Source organism: Palaemon carinicauda, chromosome 8 (genome assembly GCF_036898095.1).
Source record: "Palaemon carinicauda isolate YSFRI2023 chromosome 8, ASM3689809v2, whole genome shotgun sequence".
Classification (NCBI taxonomy): domain Eukaryota; kingdom Metazoa; phylum Arthropoda; class Malacostraca; order Decapoda; family Palaemonidae; genus Palaemon; species Palaemon carinicauda.
This window is the reverse complement of record NC_090732.1, coordinates 162391186-162416719: the sequence shown is the minus strand read 5'-3', so window position 1 is coordinate 162416719 and position 25534 is coordinate 162391186. Positions and strand designations below refer to the sequence as shown.

The 25534-nt window shown below is 38.9% G+C and overlaps 1 protein-coding gene across 3 annotated transcripts; it reads left to right on the top strand.

Moving 5' to 3' along the window:
* The first annotated feature begins 1047 nt into the window (after window positions 1-1047).
* On the top strand, window positions 1048-24765 carry LOC137646077 (lys-63-specific deubiquitinase BRCC36-like). 3 transcript variants are annotated; one of them, XM_068379247.1, is made up of 8 exons: window positions 1048-1236; window positions 7567-7700; window positions 8611-8709; window positions 9847-9952; window positions 12013-12101; window positions 14345-14476; window positions 23499-23607; window positions 24141-24765. In XM_068379247.1, exons 2-8 carry the CDS (start codon window positions 7587-7589, stop codon window positions 24314-24316), a joined length of 825 nt encoding a protein of 274 aa, XP_068235348.1. In that variant the 5' UTR covers window positions 1048-1236; window positions 7567-7586; the 3' UTR covers window positions 24317-24765. The 3 variants fall into 3 exon arrangements, with proteins under 3 accessions (XP_068235348.1, XP_068235346.1, XP_068235347.1); XM_068379245.1 differs by lacking the exon at window positions 1048-1236 and adding an exon at window positions 1247-1472 and having other exon boundaries at window positions 24141-24764; XM_068379246.1 differs by lacking the exon at window positions 1048-1236 and adding an exon at window positions 1519-1622.
* Window positions 24766-25534: the final 769 nt, after the last annotated feature.

Below are 25534 nucleotides of genomic sequence, written 5' to 3'. Positions count from 1 at the left end.
ATACTGTAAGATTAAGCTGTCGTTTATAATTGCCTTCTTCATCTGTTCTTAAGAATCTATCAATTTCCTTTTTATTATCATCTTGCACATTTTACTTAAGTTATCTGAAAATTTTGTTGGTCTTCCAGTTGTCTCATTTTTCTTTTACCTGTTTTCTTTCTGTGGCATTTTTTTTACAAACATGATTTTAGATAGCCATGTTCTAAGTTATAATGTTCTGGTATATTATATGCATATGTTCTTATGTTATCATCCATATTTGATGCCCTGTTTTCATGCACTAACCCCTCACTTCCTTCCCTATTATGTCTATTCTCATTTCATGTGTGCCTTACATGTTTTTTTCAGTATTTAACTAATTCTAAAATATATAAATTTAGTTTTCCCCTGTTAACTGTAAAAATGTATTACAGATCATTTATTAATTGACTAAAACTTTGTTTCTTATGCTATCCTATACCAAAAATAGTTATTTCTTTAACAATTCTTGTACATAATTCTTATTTTGGTAGTCTATTTATTTATCATGTTTCTGTCATTATTGCCTATTTCCTTTCTTTTAAATTATCATAGATTAACTCGCGATGTCAACGATAATAATAATAGGCTATAAAAGATAATTTTCATTAGGCCTATCTAACGGTAGACACAACAAAAATGTCAAACAATATACATTCGAATAGTAAAGAAAATTGTTTGTAATCAAAATACACCAAAATTGTACATATATAAAGTTATGTGATTATAATAACAAAGACAATTTGGTTTTACAAAATGAGGGGCCAGCATAAAAAATCTAGATTTTATGCCCAAAACCTGGGTTTGTAAATTTGCTAAATTGGCCGCTTAGTGCATTTTTTCTTGCCCCACATTACATTTTACTAAAAGTTTTTAGAGTTAGTTATACCTCAAACTTCGAAATTACTATATTCTAAGTAAATAAAAAACACCAGATTGATATTTTTAACAAGCCTCTCATGTCCTATCATGACTTAAGATTCGCAATAGGCCTACTAAATCATGTGACAGTCTATGTAAAACAAGGTCCAAATACAATCATTGGTGAAACATCCTGTAGAGATCGTAGATGTGACTAATTTCATTAATATTCTACAACTGTACAAGTAATGATATTTGAATAATAACACGTGATAACACCACACAACAACAATAACAACTTTACCTTCTGGACACCGTGTCACTAAGTCTAATCATACTCATTTTGGGGAGTAATAAGTAAATAGTTACCTAATCGTTCTATTGTTTAAGGATAAAATCTAATACAGAATTTAGAAGACACAAGCTATTCAATGAAATTTATTCATCCAATGTTTGTTAAAATTGTTTGACTTTCACCAAAATTAGTCTTACTCTTTATGTAGGGTTTCCTTTCGGAGGTTCAAGTTAGCTCTTAACATAGTAGATACGCTGTTACAGTTCACAACATTCGTCTGTGTTACTGGAATAAATTTGTAAGTTGTATTTTTGGTATTTTTTTATTACTCTTTTAATTACCTCAAGAGGTTGATTTTGTAGACTGTACAGATAGACCTAGTCTGGACATAACTCGAAATTTCACTGGTCCTCTTTTTTTTGTTTATCTCTGGAACTACAAATTTTCGGTAAAAAATTGGTTTTATTTTTCTATTTTCATAAATTTCCCTAATCGATTTTACCCAGCATGTTTTATTAGGTCTATACTTAAGTGTCATCACTCAAATATCAAATCAAACTTTCCTTCTTAACCCAACCAAGTATGCTGTGTCTATAGGTCTACTCATCCCCTAGGGTGTCTAGTGTTATTTTAGTTCGGTAAAGAAAAGATAATTGAATTTTTGGTAGTTAGCACTGTTTGTTAGTTAGCACCCATATTGTAAAAGTAACTAGATGGTTGTAGAGGCTATTAAGGCTGGTTTACACGATCGAACGCGGTTCAACAGACAAGTGTTCAAAGGGATGTTCGAACATGTGAATGGAGTATTAGGTTGTCGAATACATTTGTCAAACGGTTTGAAGAAAGTCTGTTCTTGCCTGACTCTTGTGGGCTGTCATTGTCCACAAGCCTTATGCATTTGTGACCAACTCCGCATCTTCGAACTGTTTGACAAACAAGTTCAATGAACCATTCGACCGTGCAAACCCTGAGGTAAAGGTATTGAGGGTCTACCTTAGTCTAGGACATATCTCATTGAATTGGGGTGTATGTATGATAGCGACCACCTGTATGTATGATTACGGCAGTGTAAGGGGGGTCGTATATTGCCGTTATCCCCCCCCCCCCCCCCCCCCCCGTTAGGTTACTAAGCAAGGACACAGCTTATAGGTTAGGATAGGGGGAAAAGTTAGGTTAGGTGATGTCCATATTTATCCACACGGTAGGAACCGGCCGCTGATATACAAAGGCTCCATTAAATTTGTAAATAGAGATTAAACTTCCATTTGTGTGTGCCTGAGCTGACCCGTGTCCGTCAATTTACAAACTTTTATTTTTTATATATTAGATTTTTTGGTATCCCTAGCACAGTAATCATAGTCAACCCTCTCATAAATTTACGGATACAGAGATATCACTAATATATTTACGAAGAAATATTTTATGCTTTAGATTTTTGCAATTAATGTTTTTTGAAGTTTGAAATAAATTATTGATATTTTTAAAAGAAGTAAACTCAGCATAAGACTTTTGTGTATAATTTTGTATTCTTTTTGTTTTAAAGCAAAGATTATCTTTACATCTTTGTTTATTATTATATTCTTTCTATCTATCAAATATTATAGTATCAATATATTGTTTGCATTTGATAGCATGTTTAGCCTTTCCTGTATCATAGCTGTTGTCTTTTATTTATTTTTTATGCCTAGAAAACAATCTTGTTGCATATACAGGTGATGCTACTCTCTTTGGATCAATGCCATCTCCTGAATGTAGATCTGGGGTTGCTGAATCCCTTAATAGAGATCTAGCTAAAATTAGTGCATGGTGCAAATTATGGGGTATGGAGTTAAACCCTAACTAAACTCAAAGTATGATTGTAAATAGGTCAAAGACAATGGCTTCTCAACATCTAGATCTCTGCATTGATAATGTTTCTTTTAACTGTATATGACTCCTTTAAAATTTTGGGTCTGATTCTTGATTGCAGATTTACTTTTTAGAAACACATTGTCTGTTTTTTTTTTTTTTCACTTACACAAAAAATTAGCTTATTGAGAAAGTTTTTGAAGGTTTTCAGTGATGAGTCTAATTCTTAAGACTTATTTTAATTCTTTCAATCAACCTTGTTTTGAGTATTGTTCTCCTGTTTGGTCTTCAGCAGCTTATTCCCATCTTAATTTGTTGGACAAAAACTTGCGGCCTATTAAATTTTTTGTTCCTGATCTTGATACTGTAGGCTACAAATCTCCACCACCTTTGTTCAGTTAGTTTTTTATGCATGTTGCAATATTTATTCAATACTTCTCCTATGATATATTTAATTACTTATTCCCTTTCCTCACTAGGCTATTTTTTCATGTTGGAGCCATCGGGCTTATAGCATCCTGCTTTTCCAACTATGGTTATAGCTTAGCTGGTAATAATAATACAATTGGATCTTTTAATATTTAGTAAAGTAATGATAAAAAGTGTAACACAAGTACATTATACAGACTGAAGTTTTGTTTGTTTATTTTTTATTGTTACTTCATTCTAGTTCAAGGTAGGTTGTGTCGGTGAGAAGGATCTCGGTTAAGTTATGATCTGAGACCTTTAGGTAGGCTTGGTTAGGATACATCTTTGTATTTCACAAACTCGCCCTCATCCATAAGTTTTGGTTTCTTTCTGTATTCCCCTATCATTATTTGTCTTGGATGAGAGACTTCTTTAGAATAATACTGGTTTCTGATAGAAATAGTAGTGAGAATTTTTTTAAATAATTGAATTATAGAAATTATGGTCAAAGTTGAACAACATACTCATTAAACATAAAAAGATTCCATAATCTTTCAAACCTGAAATGCATTCCTAATTGAAAGTAAAATTTATTTATGTTTTATAATTGGTGGTAGCAAAGGAAATAATTCAGAATTACAGCATTTCAGGAAAATCATTTTAAATGTTGAGTGGTATTCCAGATTGCTCTTATAGTATATTGGGCAATAGCAAAGGACAGGATTCAGATTGTCTACAATATAAAGAGTACGGTACAGTACTGTACTAGTAAGTGTGTTTCATGTGGTGTGAGGTTACAAAGTACAGTACAAGTCTGTAATAATACCTTGTTGTGGGTACTTTTGATAATTACTGATGTTAACTATCATGACCAAATCCTGACCCACTAACCTCGGATAAGCATTTTTAGTTACCGCAAGGTTAGATAGGGATGCCATGTTTCAATTTGCATCCAATCAACTGTTAGGGCTAAGCCTATGCTACATGAGGTTTAAAGTTTTATAGGTACAGAGGTAAGTATTGTATTGACCAATCATATGATCTGCGCCTAAGCCCCAACTCCACTGAAAGTAGGACCAGGGAAGGTTAGGTAGTGGCTGCTGATGACTCGGCATGTAGACCTCTATGGCCTATAAGCCACCCATCCCAAGCTCACTGGTAAGATGGGTTTTGAACGCTATGTAAAACTTCGAGCTGTGATTGGGGATGGAACTCGCAATCTTAACGTACTGTTACTGATGATTGATCTTACATGAAATATAAACCCAAGTACTATAGATTGGGAAGTAATTTTGGTTTAAGCTGAATGTCCGTTGAATTCATTAACGAGGTAGGTAATGAGAAGTGGTGCCTGGAATAGTAGCTCCGCCCCCACCACCTGTCGGAAGAGCTTCACTTTGAATTTCGGCCACAATGAGTACGGACGTGTCATTGTGCACTTATCTGAACTTTTTATTTTCTTTTTCTTTCAGGAAGTGAATGCTAGCTGTTGATTGCTCTTGTGATGGATGTTAAGCAAGAAATTTGCACTTGGCAGGGAAAGGGTGGATGTTGCAACCGGTTTCTGAGTAAACCAGCTGTAGATCCACACTCTACATCTTGTAATAGGCATGATTGTTCAGAAGCATCCCCATGTGCTGAGTATAGATTGTGGCCTCCTGTGCAGTGGCAGGTGTACACCCTGAGGGAGAACAAGAGAGCTAAACCTTTGCTGGTATCTCTCTTGGCAATGCCCAAGAAAACAACAAAAGTTTTTCACTTCCTCCATCTCTTCAGTGGGTGTGTCTGTTGCCTCCGCACCTGCACATATGCCCATGGCTCGATCCCTCGAGAGTATACTTCAGGAGCAAGGAACCCTTGTATCTGCATATGCTGGCATTTCAGGTTCTGGTGGTGTTCTCCAAGTGTTTGGAGGCTCTTCACCGTTTTCCGGTAGGCCCTCCATGACTTTGTTGAGGGGAGCTGGTTGCTAAAGCTATCTCGTCCCTGGTATCCCCAGTCCAAGTATCTCCTGTGGTGATGCCAGTGGTGAAAGGCGTGGTGGTGCCCCAAGGGGTGTCCACTTTGGTACCTAGTCAAGCCTTAAAGGACTGGCAACAGGAGGTTTCAAGCCTGAGATTGGGCATAAGTCGGCCCCAGTTCTAAAAATGTGTCTTGTCCTGGTGGTTGGAGTTAACCTGTTCACCTCTGATCTGGTCACCCCTATGTTAGCCCCCTATTCTTTTGTGCCCGTCACCCCATCCCCTGTACTAGGGGATCTGGAGTCTATATTCCCTGCTCCCTCTGTCTTTAACCCTTAATCCCTGTGTGCCCGTGACTGTGCTTGTTCTTGCGTCGCTGGTCCTTATGAGTTTGCCTTCCCTCTCCCCATGCCAGTGTTCATGAGCGTTACAGATCCTGTTGGGACAACCTGTGTGGTTCCTCCCCTCGGGGAGTATCGTCATCACTGGTCGCTGAGACCTTGACTCCTCTGCTTGCAGAACCTGTGGTGAAAGTCAGATAGAGGAAAAAGAGTCCGTGTTCTTCTTCCTCATCTTCCATTTTGTCCTCCGACTTCGAATCTGACTCTCTCTTCTAAGATGAAGAAGAAGAGGTCTAAGTAGTTCTGGAAGGCCAGTTGTAATTGTAAGGAAATGGCTTATGACACCACCTCTCTTATGGGGTGGGTAGAGGGCACCTGTGTAATTCCTGGCAGGACAATAGTGTATGGCCCCATACACTTTCTGTTCCCTAGTTGATGGAAAGCTTCAGCGTCGTTCATCACCTTTCCTGCCTGGACGATGGACTCCTGCTTTTTCCTCATCCTGCTATAATTCTGTAGTACAGGTTCAGAGGATGGAACCACTTAATGTTTGCAATGGAATCCCAAGAGGTGGGGGTAGATGGACAATAGTTGCCTACAGATTTTTCTTAATCGATTTCTTCTGATCATGCCCGATAAATGTATCATTGGTAGAATTGGGTAATTTAAACTAATGTTAACTGTATAAACAAGATGTTCACAAAGAGCTATTAAGCAATGATTGATTAAATGGATTGAGGGTTGCCTGCCTTTGTGACTACTAGAGGTCATGGCTATGGATGTCTACAACAAGTAGTATTGCAGTACATTTTACCCAAGACCTTAAAGTTACAGCAAGGCTTTATACTTATTGTCAAGATAAAGCCTTCAATAGCTAATATTAAAAGGGAGTTGTTCACAATGAAGGGATGTGAATTGAGGTTAGTTCATGTTGGGTTATTGTACTTACATCAATGTAGTTGAGCAGATGGGAATCATGAGTAGCCAGTGACTTCATGATGCTGAGAATTATTATAATTTAAAGTGATTTTGAACCTGATATGTATTTAAGCGTGGTTAGGCTATTTCTGTGTTCTATAGTCAAGTGTACAGGGGCTAAAGGCTTAAGTAAACTACAGTACAGTACAAGGTTCATACTAAAAGGATTTTTTTCTTTTTTTGCTGTAAAAAATCATTTAATGTATGTCATAGTTGTTTTATGGATACGCCTACAGTATTTTTTTTATTCAAGTAGATGCCTAAATATTTTGTACTTATTATTTTTGCCTTTCTTCTTCTGGGGGATATGTGATAACTTCATTGTGCGCTGAGCTACACATAAGCCGTGGTAATTTGTTATAGCACGTCTTCATCTCAGCTTTATTAATTTTTGCATCTTATTCTAAAAAGTAATAGACTTTTAATACCAAAGAGAATTTGTTGAAATTGTCTATGATTATTTACTGTGCATTTCCTGATATGTAGGTACGGTACTGTATTGTTCTGTACAACATACAGTATATGCAGCATAGTGCTTACTGTAAAGTATTTTCTTTGGTATGCAAACAATACTAAATTAATTACTGTGTATAAGTATAGGTTGACTCATGATATTTAGCAGTGATTTCATGAAACTCATCATCATCATCATCTCCTACGCCTATTGACGCAAAGGACCTTGGTTAGGTTTCGCCTTTAATTCAATCATCCATTCATCATCTCCTACTTTGCATTCCATAATCCTCAGCCATGTAGGTCTGGGTCTTCTAGCTCTTCTAGTGCCTTGTGGAGCCCAGCTGAGAGATTAGTTCATCAAACAATTTCATGAAACTAATTTTATGACATTTTTTTGCAGTTGCTGCTACCCAGTACATAATGTGGGTGTCTAGTGTAAGGCTGGCTGCTGATGCATACTTGGTATGTCTTCATCATGCCTTAACGACAGAAAAAGAGGAGGTTATGGGACTTTTGGTTGGTCAATTCAGTGAGGTAAGCCACCAGGAAAGTAATTCTTATAAAAGTTATCCGCACTCTTTCATTAGCTTTTACCAATATTTTTTGCATTTCTCTCTCCATCTCTTTTTGATGGTTGCATACATTGGTGGTATTAGCTAGTAGTATTGGTATACACTATTGATATTAAGGAATATTTTTATTTGATGACATTTGATGTTGGAGATATATCTTTATTGATGTTTTCTTAGATTATTATGAGATGTATGAAATTTTGTGAGTATAGAGTGTTACAATAACTGTGAAGGATGTCTTATATTTGCCAATGTGCTTCTGTGTCTATTAATTTTATCTTTACTGTCAATGCTAAATTACATGAAGGTTTTTCATTTTTTCAAAGTTATTTAAAGAAATACTGAAGTGGTTTTCAGAGTGTTATTAAGGGGAGCTGCACAATTATTTTTAGTATTTGCTGGTATCTCTGATACATAACACATGAAAATATTAAAAGGGGGACTTTTATTATCTTTGAGTATGATTGTGATATTATTGCTTGTCAAACATATCCTCTAGTACATAAAAGGTGGAATGGTCAGGATTCATTTGAAATTTCCTTATGTTTTTTGGGTGTTTTACTTTTTGTCAGTGTATGACTTACTGAAATGAAGTAAACTACATTCATATAGACATGATGTACCTGTTGAGGTCTGCTGATTATCTGGCATAACATTTTGTCATTATTTACAGTCTGTAGGGTGTATCATCTTGGCGGTGGTGTCCTCCAGATATTTATTTTCTGGAGACTGATAAGTTTTGCAAAAATGCTCTATATTAGAACTCAAAGTTTCCCTCCTATAAGGAATTTGTTTAACATAATCAATAGTGACATTACAAATCTATGATAGGCCTGATGTTTTTATCATTTCAACTTTGTCATTTCCCGTAGGGTAGTGATGTTACGTGCGATATCCATTCAGCTGTGACCTTAAGACGATCGGACAAGAGGAAAGATAGAGTGGAAATATCTCCGGAAATGTTGATTGAGGTAAGCTTCCAGAACAAGTGTTGGATGATTTCTTTTTGCATAAATTTAGAAAAGAATACTGTACTGTACTTTGATTCATAGCAGTTTGTCATACAAGAGTGGCTGTTAATTGTCATACTTTGTTTCTTATTGGTAGGCCAGACCCCCAAAGTATCAATAGGAATTAATTGTGCAAAGGAAATGAAAGCATCTTATACATGACTGCTCCTTCAAGTAATGAAAATCAGATCCCAGAATGACACAACTCAAAGCTTGAAAAAAATGTGTTCACCATCTGGCTCAAGACAACTAATTATAACACCTGAAATTAGCCACAAATGTTAATGCAGGTACCCCAGTCACTTTAGCAAACCATGTTACAGTATTTAAAGGAAAGGGCTTTTTGGCCCAGAGTGTAAGATATCCTCATCCTCCCCTTTGTATACATACTCTCAGTCTAATTTCAGCAAGGATACGTTGAAGGCTGCAGTACAGTAATATTTTTCCATCGATCACATTTTGATAGTCATTATTTGTATATTAACAGAACTCTGTAAGAAGAAAATGATAGCCAGCTACCTAATAGTAACCTGTTTGGTCCTAATCGAGCAAAGACTAAAATGTTTTCACAATGTATCCTACTTGATACAGTATAGGATTTAGTATTCCATAGAGGGATGCCCATAAGTTTTGCCTTGTCAGTCACACTTTGGCAACGCTGGGGGTTCTTTCCTACTTCCTTTTGACCTCTGAAGAGGTGTGTGTGTGTGTTTTTTTCCCACTTTAATGTACTCCAATCTTGCTTTCTAACCTTTTTCATTTTATTTTGATCTAATTTTTACTTTATTTTATATATGAAAATAAACTGAATGAGCAATATGAGCCCAGATGCATAATTCAGTTGTCTCAGTAAACAAATTTGCTTATCAAGTTTATAGAGTTGTTCAGAATGTAAAGTAATTTTTGTTGCAGAAATAATATTATTTTATTGCAACTGGATTTCTACTCTATGTGTTTTCCATATTTCAAGGGGTATTCGGCTTGGAGAAAACCCAGGAATACTGCACTTTATCGATTGAAGAAACTAAGCATTGAACTAACTGTCCCTTTTTTGTTGTCAAATAGATAGTTAGAATTATTTGGAGTATCCTTTTGCAGGCACAACAGCGAGCAGAACAAATGTCAGCTACAAGTGGTTTGCAGCTTCACATCGTTGGATGGTACCACTCGCATCCTCACATCACTGTATGGCCTTCCGATATAGGTTAGTTCACGTTATCCATGCTGTTTCTGGTTTTCTTATTTTTATTGAAGTATGAGCTCCATAATCCAGTAGTATATTACCAAGGCTGTAGCAGTCTTAAACCTCTTAAAAGGCCTGTCATTCCTTCATAACTTAATTTTCTTCCTCTTCATTCTTTGATAATTTATAGTTTGGGAATCAAAAGTCCCTAGCTCCATTTCTGTCAGTGAAATCCTGATTGTCTCCTGTGTTACAATCTTTTATTTTACATTTTGCAGTTTGATGATCAAGGCAAGGCAGAAAGAGAAACCATTCAATAATGTTTTATAAGGGTGAAATAATATCTATTGTGTAGAAGGAGAGGAAGATTGATGATGATGATTATGTATCTAATATGATCTTCATAGCAGCTTTGCCTTCACCATCTTTAGTAATCACATATCGGGAGAAACTTAGAAAAGTTTTTTGGTGCCAGTCCATAATCCATATGAAAAAAGCATTCTCCATCGTGATCATAGCCATATACTTAACATTTTGTCGTGGTTTGTGGTGGCTGATGTGGTAACGTTCCTGACTGGTGAACGCTAGACTAGGGTTCAAGTCCCGCTCAAACCCGTTAGTTTCTTTGGTCGTTGACACCTCACCCTCCTTGTGAGCTAAGGAGGAGCCTATAGGCCTATCTGCTGAGTCATCAGCAGCCATTGCCTGGCTTTCCTTGGTCCTAGCCTTGCGGAGAGGGGGCTTGGGAGCTGATCATATGAGTATATATTCAGTCTCTAGGGCATTGTCCTGCTTGATAGGTCAATGTCACTGCCCCTTGCCCCTGCCATTCATGAGCGGCCTTTAAACCTTTAAACTTGCACTCATTGCAGCACGACTATTTGCCTTATTTTCCTTGATGTACTGTATGGTACTCTTGTTCATGTGTAATGTTTGATCCACAGCAGCATAAGACATACTGTACCTACATCTATTCAGCATCTTTACCTTTAGCTCCAAGGTCATCACATTCTTCTGTGTTGAGAGAATGATAAAGCTTTCTTAGGGAGGGCAAGGCAAAAGTTATAAATGTGGAGCAAAGAGAGTATGTACATACACACAAGATATTTACTGTACGGCTAATGCAGCAAGACTTGAGGTAGTATGCGAGTGATGTGCTGCCATCTACAAGGTAGGCAAAGTGAAACAAGAGTAATTGGAAGCATACCAATCATGATATATAGTAAGCGCAACACTTTTAATGCTGCAAAACCTTGAAAAAATAAACTTATTATTTACATGATATTTTAGGCATTCCTAGAGCAAATACTCTGATTCGCAAAACTTAATGCACTAATGCTAATGCTAAGGTCTGATTGTATACCTACCTTGTATACCTTAGACAAGAGAGAGATAGAGAGATCTATTTTAATATTACTATTATGAGATTATGATGTACTGTACTACATTATTATTTCAAGACATTCCTGTGCTGTAGATAGTATTAGTATTTACATTGATTTAAAGTACAATTGCAGTACCTAAGGGTATATTTACAAGTACTATAAGCATATATTTTTTCTACATCTGTTGAGTTCAAGGTCTCTTATTATCCTCGGATTGCCTTGTCCATGGGAAGGGTTTAACACAAAACTCATAGATAAGGAGGGCTAGCTATACCCAACACCAATCTAAGTATAATAAGATTGGATTGCAGTACTTACAGTACATCAGACAAAATGGATGAAAATGGTGAATTGTGGCTGTTGAAAGGAAAACAAGCTTTTCTTACACTCTCTAGTAACTTCCAATAAGCCATTTATAGCATTACAGGTAATTAAGAAAGAATGGCACTCGTAATGAGTACTGGAAAAATTTCAAGAAAATCAATTTAAATAGTATAACAGACTAACATGGAAAATCTTAACTAGAGTACTATCAAAAGCAATGAGTGTTCTTTGTATATTCCTGACTGTGCCATTTAATGTTTTCAAAAGCGTCTGAGGAGTTAGCTGATATGTTACTTTACTTGATTAGGTAGTAATGAAAATTATTTAGAAATGGCAACCTGGATTATTAATTACCATAAGTCTATGTTACAGATTTACAAACTCAAGCGGGATACCAGCAGATGGACAACAGATTTGTGGGTCTTATTTTCTCAGTTTACAATGAGGATAAAAAAACTAAGGTAAATTTATGGGTTTATGAGTAACAAGTCTAATAACTTTACAAATACCTTTATCACTGGTACAGATAGGAAGACCAAATATCAAATTGTTAGTTATAAATTTTTGGTGATCACTGACTTAGACTTCACAGTTTGCTGGTCATTTTATGCCACTGATATTACAATAATTTCTTAATATACACAAGGTTTGTGTTCTGAACGACATTATGCGTTGTCAGTACAGGTAGTCGCCGACTTACGACCGAGATAGGGACTGAGAGATGAGTCGTAAGTCGAGTTCGCCATATGTCGAACTAAAAAAGTGAAGTTTCCGTAGATTTATTTTGATACGTTATGATTCGGCAACCATCTGGATCATATTTTGTCAATATTTTCTTACTGTCTATCATTATTCCATTTTCTTGTTTCATAGGATATTATATGCTCTATAAATGCATTTTTGTATAGTATTTATCAATTTTGGAAGCATTTTACAATCAAGTACTGAAAATTTTGTTTACCTTTGGTTATGATCAGCTGATCTGAAAGTGCCGCTACCTGCCGTATCAAAATATGGCGTACATACGTATGGCATATTTTTTTATCATTTCTTAACTTATTAGAAATATCTTCATTGTGTAATTTAAACTAATTATATCTTTTAAGATAAAGTGGTATAGGAAGTACTGTACTGTAGTTGAGTTTTGTGACTCAAGTAAATTTATTAAAGATACATTTTACTACTTTCTGTTTTGCTCAATGGTATAATCAATACAGTAATAGTATACAGTACAATACAGTTATCATACATAGAAAACGATAAAATTAATTCAAATAAATGTCCTTAATAAGATAACTTACAGATTTGTCAGATTGCCTTTACTGTATATCTTCGGTAACTTAACAAAAATACTTGCGGAGTGTTTTTTTTTTTTTTAACAAGTCAATGGACTAATTATTGTAGTGAAATTGAAATATGATATTTTAAAAACTAGAATTAAATAGACAGTTGAAGATATCCATTAAAAGAAACAAATTTAATTTTTGTATATCTTGTATATGTATCATTAAAAGATAATAAAGAATAATTAACAATTTATTACATTGAAAAAATTGCAGATTGTAATTAAACTCAGTATAGTAATAAGAACAGTAAATACAGAATAAGAATTTTTCTATCATACTTCCTGTAATAGCTATCTCAGCATATCCTATTACAATTAAAATAACTACTCATACAAAGCTGTAAATAGTCTGAAGCAAACGTCTCGAGTCCATTCGTCAAATTAAACACTGCAACTGGCTTATCCATTTGGAATCACAAATCAGATTAAAACCAGTGTTTTAGAAATACAATTTTATTTTAACATTATGTCTATAGCTAACTGTACTACTGTATAATAAATACAGCACTGTATATTTAGCACTTCATGGACTCAAATTTCGAACATAGATTGCAAATTAAGAAAATAAACTTCAAAATATTAATTGCTATTCCAAATTGGATCAATTTAAACTTGTATATATCAAGAAGTTACTGTACTTAAATTCTTGAATTTATAACTGCAATTGGGTCTCTATTTATATAATGGTGCATATTGCTATTATTATTATTATTATTATTATTATTATTAATTCCACCAACAAAGTTGGAAGGAGGTTTTGTTTTTGCCATGTTTGTGAGTAATGAAGTTTGCAGGGATTAACTTATGTAAAAAGCTGGAAATTATTAAATTTTGGAAGGTCAAGGTCAAAGGCCAAGGCCACGGTCAAGAAAAATTTTCAGTTCACATAGTCAGCCATAAGTTTGGACATCTTTGTCACAGAGACTTCAAACTTGGTTCATATTTGAGTGTATGAAAATCCATGCCAATTAATACATGTTAAGGTCAAGGTCAAGGTCGAGAAATAAGCTGCCGCAGCAGAGGCCTGTGCTTTACTGAGTCCCCTTCTACTCATTATTATTATTATTATTATTAGCCAAGTTACATCAATAATTTGAAAACCAGAATGTTACAAGCCCAAGGGCTCCAACAGGGAAAGCAACCCAGTGCAGAAAGGAAATGGGGACGTAACAAATAAACTATAGATGAGAAATCAAATGATTTTAGGATATATTAGATCAGTAATAACGGTGAATAGATAAGTTATATGCAAACAAGATTTATGGCAACCTATTCAACAGAAAATCCTTTGCAACATGGAGATATGACTGTAATTTTGTTACAGTATCCTTGTATTTATGCATTTTGAAATATATACAGATGGGAAATCATCAAGTCACCTGCTTTCAAGCAACAAATCAGAGCCCAGAAGGAGAAGCACCGCAGTATGTCCGTTTGTCAGTACCACTAGAAATAACACCTACTCCATCAATTGAAACTAATAATCAAGATGTAAGTAATGTGTGCTTTAGAATTATGCTGATTTTGTTTTATTATTATTTGAATTGCTGGATTTTTTCATTGCATTTCCCTAATTTATATTGTATACAGTTTTTATAATTGATATTGATATATATTTTGTGTTAATGAACATGTATATAACAAGGTTATAATTTTCATACATATCTGTTATCAATTACCAATTGATTTCATTTGGGTTTTGTCATCAGCTGATCTCAAGGTGACAACGGTATCAAGAATATGCTCACATATAATTAACAGAATATCGCTGATATAATTTCCTAACTTATACAGTATTATTTGCTAATTTTATCTCTTTTAACTTTAACTTTTTGACTTGCGTTCTTTAGTGATTTTTTATACGGTGATGTTCTAAACAATATTATATGCTGATTTTTTTTTTTTTCAATATTAAACTTACCCGGTGATCATATAGCTGTCAGCTCTGCTGCCCGACAGAAAAACCTAAGGACGAAATACGCCAGCGATCGCTATACAGGTGGGGGTGTACATCAACAGCGCCATCTGTCGAGCAGGTACTCAAGTACTCCGTGTCAACACAGAACCAATTTTCATGAGGGTGCGTCTGTTCGTGCCTGTCGTCCTCCCAGTCCGGGACCTCTTGCAAGCTCCCAAGCCCAGGGGAGAAGCAATGTCGTACGACCAAAGGGTTCGACAGGCTTTAATCAGCGGACAGACGTTCCCTCCGTGGTTTCGGACGTATCTTGCCTAGATCGTCCCACCGACACGAAGACGAGTGAGCCCGTTCATTCCTCGTCTGCGGAAGAGGTTTCACGCCAGAAACGATGGACCAAGGTCTCACGGCCTCTTAAACGCAAGGTCCCTTCCGAGCAAGTCCAACGGCCCAGGTGTAGCCACTGGGTCAGTTCGGACTCGCTGCAGTCCTCCGACGACTGCACACCTCCTAAGAGAGGCAAAGTGGTACCGCAACAGTCAGTAACTCCGTCTGTTGCCGCACCAGCTGTTGTAGACCCTAAGTGGTCTTTGCTGCAGTCTATGCAGACTCAGTTAGCTGCTGTTATGCAGGAGTATCGTGCGGAGAAGGTTGACGCTGCACCCGTTAGCCTACAACCTACCACGGTTGTGCGCCCAGCAGACGCTGAGGCTGCCTGCTCCCACACTCCAGCTGTGAGAGCTCCTCCACCCATGCGCAGTCGACCCTGCCAGACGCATGCTGACGTTAACAGACGCATGGAACCCTCCGTTGACGTTCGTGTGCTACCACAACAACAGGAGGGTGGAGTTAAGCTGCCGTGTTTTGACGCGGTGCGTCAGCCTCCGCAACCCACGGTGGTCTCCGCTATCCGTCCACTGTCGGGAGTAGACGCTTTGCGCACCCACTCAGCTATGGTTGTTGCCAGTTCTCAGACTGACCAACAGTGGCATGACGTTGGGTCCAGTGCAGCCACGCATGCACCCGTGCTGCCGGACTCAGCCGTCCAGCTTTTACCTACTCCGTTGCCTCTTCCTCCTCAACATTCAGACGATGGACTCTCTGATGATGACGAAGCTGCACATCTTGACGACCAACACTCGGACATCGACGAACCCAAGACCACGCCTCCCTCCTTAGACTTTAGGAAAGTGCTTGCGCTGTTCAAGGATTTATATCCGGATCAGTTTGTGTCTGCAGCACCACGCTCGCCTCCCTCTGAGTTCGCTTTAGGCATGCAGTCAGCAGCACCTGCCTTTACGAAGCTCGTACTCGCTCGCTCGTCCAAGAGAGCTTTAAGGGTACTGGGAGAGTGGTTGCAGTCCAAAAAGCAACTCGGGAAGACATCCTTCATGTTTCCCCCGGCCAAGCTTGCTTCCAGATCTAGCGTCTGGTATGCCACGGGAGAAGTTCTCGGCTTGGGAGTTCCTGCCTCTGCCCAGGGCGACTTCTCAAGTCTGGTAGACTCTCCCCGCAGGCTGGCTATGAGACGCTCCAAGATTTGCTGGACTCCTTCGGATATGGACCATCTTATGAAGGGAGTTTTCCGTGCATTCGAAGTCTTTAACTTCTTGGACTGGTGTTTGGGAGCGTTGAGCAGGAAGACCTCCCCTTCTGATAAGGAAACTTCCATGCTCATTATGTCCTGCATGGACAAAGCCATACGGGATGGTTCTAGTGAGCTTGCGGCTTCTTTCGTGTCCGGGGTCCTCAAGAAGCGGGATCACCTTTGCTCCTTCTTGTCAGCTGGAGTCACCCCATGTCAAAAGTCGGAGCTTATGTTTGCTCCGCTCTCGAAGTGTCTCTTCCCTGAAGAGTTGATCAAGGAGATTGCCGCCTCCTTGATCCAGAAAGACACTCATGACCTGGTGGCGTCATCCGCACGCAAAGCCACCCCTTTGCCCTCCGTGCCTAGACCCAGGATGGACACTCCAGCGTCAAGGTTCATTCCGCCCTTTCGTGGCAGAGCCTCCAGCAGAGGAGGTGCTCATGCCGGAAGTCAACGTGGGAGCAAGAAGAAGGGTTCCAAGTCCTCTAGAGGCAGAGTCAGACTGCCACATTCTTCAGACAGCAGTGGGAGCCAGGCTCAAGAACTACTGGCAGGCCTGGGAGAACAGGGGCGCAGACGCACAGTCTGTGAAGTTACTCAGGGAGGGGTACAGGATTCCATTCTTGCGCAAGCCCCCTCTAGCAACAACTCCCATCGACCTCTCTCCCAGGTACAGAGAGGAGGACAAGAGACTAGCTTTACAGCAAGAGGTGTCTCTCTTACTACAAAAGGGAGCGGTAGTCATAGTCCGGGACCATCAATCCCCGGGCTTCTACAACCGCCTCTTCTTAGTGGCGAAGAAGACAGGAGGGTGGAGACCGGTGCTAGACGTCAGTGCTCTGAATGTCTTTGTCACAAAGCAGACGTTCACCATGGAGACGACAAAGTCGGTTCTAGCATCGGTCAGGAAGGAAGACTGGATGGTCTCGTTAGACCTAAAGGACGCTTACTTTCACGTCCCCGTCCACCCAGATTCCCAACCTTTTCTAAGGTTCGTTTTCGGGAAGGTTGTATACCAGTTCCAAGCCCTGTGCTTTGGCCTAAGCACGGCACCTCTAGTTTTTACCAAACTGATGAGGAATATTGCCAAATTCCTGCATTTAGCAAACATCAGAGCCTCCCTCTATTTGGACGACTGGCTTTTAAGAGCTGTGTCAAGTCGTCGCTGTCTGGAGAATCTACAGTGGACTCTGGATCTGACCAAGGAATTGGGTCTCCTGGTCAATATGGAAAAGTCCCAACTCGTCCCATCCCAAACTATAGTATACCTAGGAATGGAGATTCAGAGTCAAGCTTTTCGGGCTTTTCCGTCGGCCCCCAGAATCAGTCAAGCCCAAGAATGCATCCAGTCCATGCTGAAGAAGGACCGATGTTCAGTCAGACAGTGGATGAGTCTGATAGGGACGCTTTCATCACTGGACCAGTTCATCGCGTTAGGGAGACTCCACCTCCGCCCCCTTCAATTTCACTTAGCTGCTCACTGGAGAAAGGACAAGACGCTAGAAGCGGTCTCGGTTCCTATTTCCGAGAAGATGAAGTCTTCACTGACTTGGTGGAAGAACAACATTCTCCTCAGGGAGGGTCTGCCACTGGCTGTTCAGACCCCCGACCACCTTCTCTTCTCGGACGCATCGGACACGGGCTGGGGTGCGACATTGGACGGTCGGGAATGCTCGGGCACGTGGAATGCGGATCAAAGAACGTGGCACATCAACTGCAAGGAGCTACTGGCAGTTCATCTGGCCTTGAGAAGCTTCAAGTCCCTCCTTCTAGGCAAGGTGGTGGAGGTGAACTCCGACAACACCACAGCCTTGGCGTACATCTCCAAGCAAGGAGGGACTCATTCGATGACGTTGTACGAGATCGCAAGGGACCTCCTCACCTGGTCAAGAGATCGAAACATATCCCTAGTAACGAGGTTCATTCAAGGCGACATGAATGTCATGGCAGATCGCCTCAGCCGGAAGGGTCAAATCATCCCAACAGAGTGGACCCTTCACAAGAATGTATGCAACAGACTATGGGCCTTGTGGGGTCAGCCTACCATAGATCTGTTCGCAACCTCGATGACCAAGAGGCTCCCAATTTATTGCTCACCGATTCCGGACCCAGCAGCAGTTCACATAGATGCCTTTCTTCTGGATTGGTCCCATCTAGACCTTTATGCGTTCCCCCCGTTCAAGATTGTCAACAGAGTACTGCAGAAGTTCGCCTCTCACGAAGGGACAAGGTTGACGTTGGTTGCTCCCCTCTGGCCCGCGAGAGAATGGTTCACCGAGGTACTGCAATGGCTAGTAGACGTTCCCAGAACATTTCCTCTAAGAGTGGACCTTCTGCGTCAGCCGCATGTGAAGAAGGTACACCCAAGCCTCCACGCTCTTCGTCTGACTGCCTTCAGACTATCGAAAGACTCTCGAGAGCTAGAGGCTTTACGAAGGAGGCAGCCAGAGCGATTGCTAGAGCAAGGAGGACATCCACTCTCAAAGTCTACCAGTCGAAGTGGGAAGTCTTCCGAAGCTGGTGCAAGTCGAAATCAGTATCCTCAACCAGTACCTCTGTAACTCAGATAGCTGACTTCCTTTTATACCTAAGGAAGGAAAGATCCCTTTCAGCTCCCACGATCAAGGGTTACAGAAGCATGTTGGCAGCAGTCTTCCGTCACAGAGGCTTAGATCTTTCCAACAACAAAGATCTACAGGACCTCCTTAAGTCTTTTGAGACCTCGAAGGAGCGTAAGTTGGCCACACCAGGTTGGAACTTAGACGTGGTACTAAGGTTCCTTATGTCAGCAAGGTTCGTACCACTTCAATCAGCCTCTTTTAAAGATCTTACTTTGAAGACTCTTTTCCTCGTCTGCTTAGCAACAGCTAAAAGAGTCAGTGAGATACACGCCTTCAGCAGGAACATTGGATTTACATCTGAAACGGCTACATGTTCCTTACAGCTTGGTTTCTTAGCCAAAAACGAACTTCCTTCTCGTCCTTGGCCCAAATCGTTCGATATTCCAAGCCTTGCTAATTTGGTTGGAAATGAACAAGAAAGAGTACTTTGCCCTGTAAGAGCTCTTAAGTACTATTTGAGACGTACTAAACCATTACGTGGACAGTCAGAAGCTTTATGGTGCGCTATTAAGAAACCTTCTTTACCTATGTCGAAGAATGCAGTTTCTTATTATATCAGACTTTTGATTCGAGAAGCTCATTCCCATCTGAATGAGGAGGACCATGCTTTGCTGAAGGTAAGGACACATGAAGTTAGAGCTGTCGCAACTTCAGTGGCCTTCAAACAAAACAGATCTCTGCAGAGTGTAATGGATGCAACCTATTGGAGAAGCAAGTCAGTGTTCGCATCATTTTACCTTAAAGATGTCCAGTCTCTTTACGAGAACTGCTACACCCTGGGACCATTCGTAGCAGCGAGTGCAGTAGTGGGTGAGGGCTCAACCACTACATTCCCCTAATCCCATAACCTTTTTTAATCTTTCTCTTGAAATGCTTTTTATTGTTGTTTTTTGGGTTGTCCGGAAGGCTAAGAAGCCTTTCGCATCCTGGTTGATTTGGCGGGTGGTCAAATTCTTTCTTGAGAAGCGCCTAGATTAGAGGTTGTGATGAGGTCCTTTAGTATGGGTTGCAACCCTTCATACTTCAGCTCCTAGGAGTCGCTCAGCATCCTATGAGGATCGCGAGGCTCAGTAAGGAAGACGTACTTAAAAAGGCAGAGTAATTGTTCAAGTCGACTTCCTTACCAGGTACTTATTAATTTTATGTTTGTTATTTTGAATAACTGCTAAAATGAAATACGAAATACTTAGCTCTTAATGTTAACATATATGCTGGTCTCTACCCACCCCCCTGGGTGTGAATCAGCTATATGATCACCGGGTAAGTTTAATATTGAAAAATGTTATTTTCATTAGTAAAATAAATTTTTGAATATACTTACCCGGTGATCATAAATTAAAGGACCCACCCTTCCTCCCCAATAGAGACCCAGTGGGCCAAGGAGAAAATTGGTTCTGTGTTGACACGGAGTACTTGAGTACCTGCTCGACAGATGGCGCTGTTGATGTACACCCCCACCTGTATAGCGATCGCTGGCGTATTTCGTCCTTAGGTTTTTCTGTCGGGCAGCAGAGCTGACAGCTATATGATCACCGGGTAAGTATATTCAAAAATTTATTTTACTAATGAAAATAACATTTTGCTAGTTTTCACATATTGATTTGCACTCTTTAACATTATGCAGTATTTGGCGATTTGTAAATCTACATTTCACATTTTGACTTGTGTTCTTTGGCAAATTTTAATACTGTACAATATTATTTTATATGCTGATTTCTAATGCAAAATTTCACGCTTTGACCTAAGGTTATAAACATTAAGCTGTATTTGGCAATTTCTAACTCTAGATTTTGACTCCTGTTTTGTAATTCTTCGCAGTTAAGAAATTTGGTGTCAAATTTAGTGTTTTACGATTATCGTGAATTCTATATACAGTGCTGTACTGTACATTCTAATTTCCTTATTTTTCACTCTTGGTAAGCACCAAGTTACCTCCCTCTTAATTACTACTTAGGTAGTTTTGAAGTGATGAAAGTTAGTGACAAAACAAATATTTTCTCTGTTCCTTTACAAAAATAAATACTATCCTCATATTCTCTGTATCACTGGCAGGAATATCAAACACCTAAATGGCATGATATAAATATGGTCTCTGGATTCTTCTTTGGAAGATTTTCTTAACATATAAGCTGAGGCTAACTTTAAAGTTATGTGTTTGTACAAAAAAGAAATAGGGCTTTTGAAGAATGGCTGCAGAGTAATAGTGTACAGAAGTATGAAAAATATAGAGAGAAAAATGTGGAAGTAAATTGCAAGGTAAGTGAGGCAAAAAGGGCAGCTGACCTGAGGTGGGGTCAGGGATTGGGTCATTCATATGAAGAGAATAAGAAGTAGTTTTGGAAAGAAGTGAAGAGAGTAGGGAAGGCTGGCTCAAGAATTGAAGAGACAGTGAAAGATGGAAATGGAAGGTTGTTAAAAGGAGAGGAGGCAAGTAAAAGGTGGGCGGAATATTTTGAAAGTTTACTGAATGATGAGGATAATAGGGAGGCAGATATAATAGCTGTTGCAGGTGTTGCGGTGCCAGTGATGGGAGATGAGAATGAGAGAGAGATTACAAGAGAGGAAGTGAAGAGAGCACTAGATGAAACGAGAGTAGGAAAAGCGTCTGGTATGGATGGTGTGAGAGCTGAGATGTTGAAGGAAGGGAGTGTGACTGTACTTGAATGGTTGGTGAGATTGTTTAATATGTGTTTTGTGTTGTCAATGGTACCAGTAGATTGGGTTTGTGCATGTATTGTACCACTATATAAGGGTAAGGGAGATGTGTATGAGTGTTGTAATTCAAGAGGTATTAGTTTGTTGAGTGTAGTTAGAAAAGTGTATGGTAGAGTCCTGATTAATAGGATTAAGGATAAAACAGAGAATGCAATCTTGGAAGTACATGGTGGTTTTAGAAGAGGTAGGGGTTGTATGAATCAGATTTTTACAGTTAGGCAGATATGCGAGAAATATTTAGCAAAAGGTAAGGAGGTGTATGTTGCGTTTATGGATCTGGAGAAAGCATATGATAGATTTGATAGGGAACCAATGTGGAATGTGATGAGGTAATATGGAGTTAGTGGAAGGTTGTTGCAAGCAGTGAAAAGTTTCTACAAAGGTAGTAAAGCATGTGTTAGGATAGGAAATGAAGTGAGCGATTGGTTTCGGGTGAGAGTGGGGCTGAGACAGGGATGTGTGATGTCGCCGTGGTTGCTTAACGTGTATGTTGATGGAGTGGTGAGAGAGGTAAATGCTCGAGTGCTTGGATGAAGATTGAAACTGGTAGACGAGAATGACCATGAATGGGAGGTAAATCAGTTGTTGTTTGCGGATGATACTGTACTGGTTGCGGACGCGTAAGAGAAGCTTGTCCGATTAGTGACAGAATTTGGAAGGGTGTGTGAGAGAAGGAAGTTGAGATTTAATGTGGGTAAGAGTAAGGTTATGAGATGTACTAGAAGGGAAGGTGGTGCAAGGTTGAATGTCATGTTGAATGGAGAGTTACTTGTGGAGGTGGATCAGTTTAAGTACTTGGGGTCTGTTGTTGCAGCACATGGTAGAGTGGAAGCAGATGTACGTCAGAGAGTGAATGAAGGATGTAAAGTGTTGGGGGCAGTTAAGGGAGTAGTAAAAAATAGAGGGTTAGGCATGAATGTAAAGAGAGTTCTATATGAGAAAGTGATTGTACCAACTGTGATGATGTATCGATCAGAGTTGTGGGGAATGAAAGTGACAGAGAGACAGAAATTGAATGTGTTTGAGATGAAGTGTCCAAGGAGTATGGCTGGTATATCCCGAGTAGATAGGGTTAGGAACGAAGTGGTGAGGGTGAGAACGGGTGTAAGAAATGAGTTAGCAGCTAGAGTGGATATGAATGTGTTGAGGTGGTTTGGCCATGTTGAGAGAATGGAAAATGGCTGTCTGCTAAAGAAGGTGATGAATGCAAGAGTTGATGGGAGAAGTACAAGAGGAAGGCCAAGGTTAGGGTGGATGGATGGAGTGAAGAAAGCTCTGGGTGATAGGGCGTTAGATATGAGAGAGGCAAGAGAGCGTGCTAGAAATAGGAATGAATGGAGAGTGATTGTGACTCAGTTCCGGTAGGACCTGCTGCTTCCTCCGAAGCCTTAGATGACCGCGGAGGTAGCAGCAGTAGGGGATTCTGCGTTATGAAGCTTTATCTGTAGTGGATAACGGGGGAGGGTGGGCTGTGACACCCTAGCAGTACCAGCCGAACTCAGTTGAGTCCCTTGTCAGGCTGGGAAGAACGTAGAGTAGAGGTCCCCTTTTTTGTTTCATTTGTGTGATATCGGCTACCCCCCAAATTAGGGGAAGTGCCTTGGTATAGGTATGTTTGTATGTATGTATGTATCAAAAACCCAATTGTGCTAAAAGGAAATATATTTTTTTCAGGCTCTAGAGAATCTTTGTGCAACCCTGTTTGAAGAGCAGCGAGAAGTTCTTGAAGCATCTCGGGAGCTAGCTGACAAACAACCGTTGGACCATTTGCATAATGCCGCAGGTTAGACTTCATTTATTCTTTATTTACTGTAGTATAGGGCTTCTTAAGGTTATAATTTTTGTCAGAGAAGCTGCATCATATAGTTTATAAAATTTGTTTAATCTTCTAAATTATGATTCATTACCACTAACTTATTTTTTAATTACACTAGTACCTCATATCAAATATTTTAGAAATAGGGTTTTTTGATAAGGTGGGAAATCCAATGAATAAAGAAAATTTTACTATTGTATACTCTAGTTTACACTTGAGTATTCGATCAAGATATGCTACCTTCAAAATAAAACCACAACCAACACACGCCCTCTGTATAATAATTTTTTAACAGTACTTCACTACTGTACTATAGAGAGATAATGAGAAATTTTTGTATTATGGTAGACATCACTTCAAGTAAAAGAAATATGAGCATCAGGTGAGTATAAAGATGAATTTTATCAAAATTTTAATTATGAGTAAGAATATAAAAAGCATTGAGAAATTTACCATATCCTTTATACTGATTTAATTTGTGGCACTCTTCTCTCTAACAGTGATGGTTCGTAGTGTTTGTGGTTTGAGCAGCTCGATTTTAGGCCCTTTGGTGTCAACAGTGGAAGACAGAACACAGCGAATGAACGTCATGACACAGATTCTCAAGCAGGAAGCAGATTACTTGAGGAAGAAATTGAAAGACAAAAAGATATCTGCATCCGTTGTTATTGGATGAAAAGCATTTAAATTTTATATAGTCATATTGCATCAGTTATGATTGCTTTTAAAAATTTCTGGCTTCTTACTCTAGTTTAGTACCTGTATTTATTTATTTGATTGAATACCTGGCACGTAAAGATATGAATTGTATTCTCATTGACATAAAAAACTTCAGAAAATAGTGAAACCCTCTAGAGTAAGACAATGTTTCATGCTAATTTTACAATAAACTTTATACATTACAGTACTGTCTACTGTAATCATCCTTGAGGGAATTATGAAAATAGTAAGTTACATAGTTGATAGAGTAGCCAGGTATGGCAACATTGGAAAATACAATATGGTAATTTTTTGTTATTTGTTTTATTTTCTTTCATGTTACTTCTGCACCGAAAGTAGTGGTCTTGTCTTTTTTAAGTAGTTTGCTTGATAAAATGTGTAAAATATTGCCCTCCATGCTAAGTTTTTTCTTTTTTTTATACTGTATTTTCTTTTTATAAATTTGAAAAATTACTGAATAATTATGTGGAGATGTTTCATATATCTCTGGTTATTAGATTTTGATTTATCTTGATTTTCTTGTACAGCTCATATTTTATTTTAGGTTAGTGCTTTGAAATACATAGCCATATAAAGGCAAATGTACTTTGATATACTACAGTATATCACTTCTGATGCAGTGTCAGATGCATATTTTTTTTATTTTGCTTTGGTATCTTCCATCTGTGGTGGATAACGGGGGAGGGTGGGCTGTGGCACCCTAGCAGTACCAGCTGAACTCGGTTGAGTCCCTTATCAGGCTGGGAGGAACGTGGAGAGTAGAGGTCCCCTTTTTTGTTTTTGTTTCATTTGTTGATATCGGCTACCCCCCAAAATTGGGGGAAGTGCCTTGGTATATGTATGTATGTATGTATCTTCCATATTGTCCACATCATGTCTTTTATCGCAGTATGGGAAAGATTAGTAATATTGCTTAACTGTGCTCTGTTGTAAACCTTCCTTTACAATAGAGTAAAGTAATTACGGGGTAAGTCCTATTCTTTCATTGATTGTTTATGAAATATGCAATAAAAAAATAATTAATAGTTTATTTAACAGTGATTAAAACTACCGTGGACACTGGGGTTTACTAGGAATGCCACAAAGGTTGTTAAAAAAGGAAAGTTATTTGAAAAGTCGAGTAGTTTTTCCAGGAAACCACTTTAATCTCTCATCAAAGCAAATCCTAGCAAGC

Coding starts and splice junctions, on each gene's coding strand:
- LOC137646077 (XM_068379247.1), top strand. CDS start 7,587: ATGTGGGTGTCTAGTGTAAGGCTGGCTGCTGATGCATACTTGGTATGT. Junction 7,701..8,610: donor TGGTTGGTCAATTCAGTGAG/GTAAGCCACCAG, acceptor CATTTCCCGTAG/GGTAGTGATGTTACGTGCGA. Junction 23,608..24,140: donor CCATTTGCATAATGCCGCAG/GTTAGACTTCAT, acceptor TCTCTCTAACAG/TGATGGTTCGTAGTGTTTGT.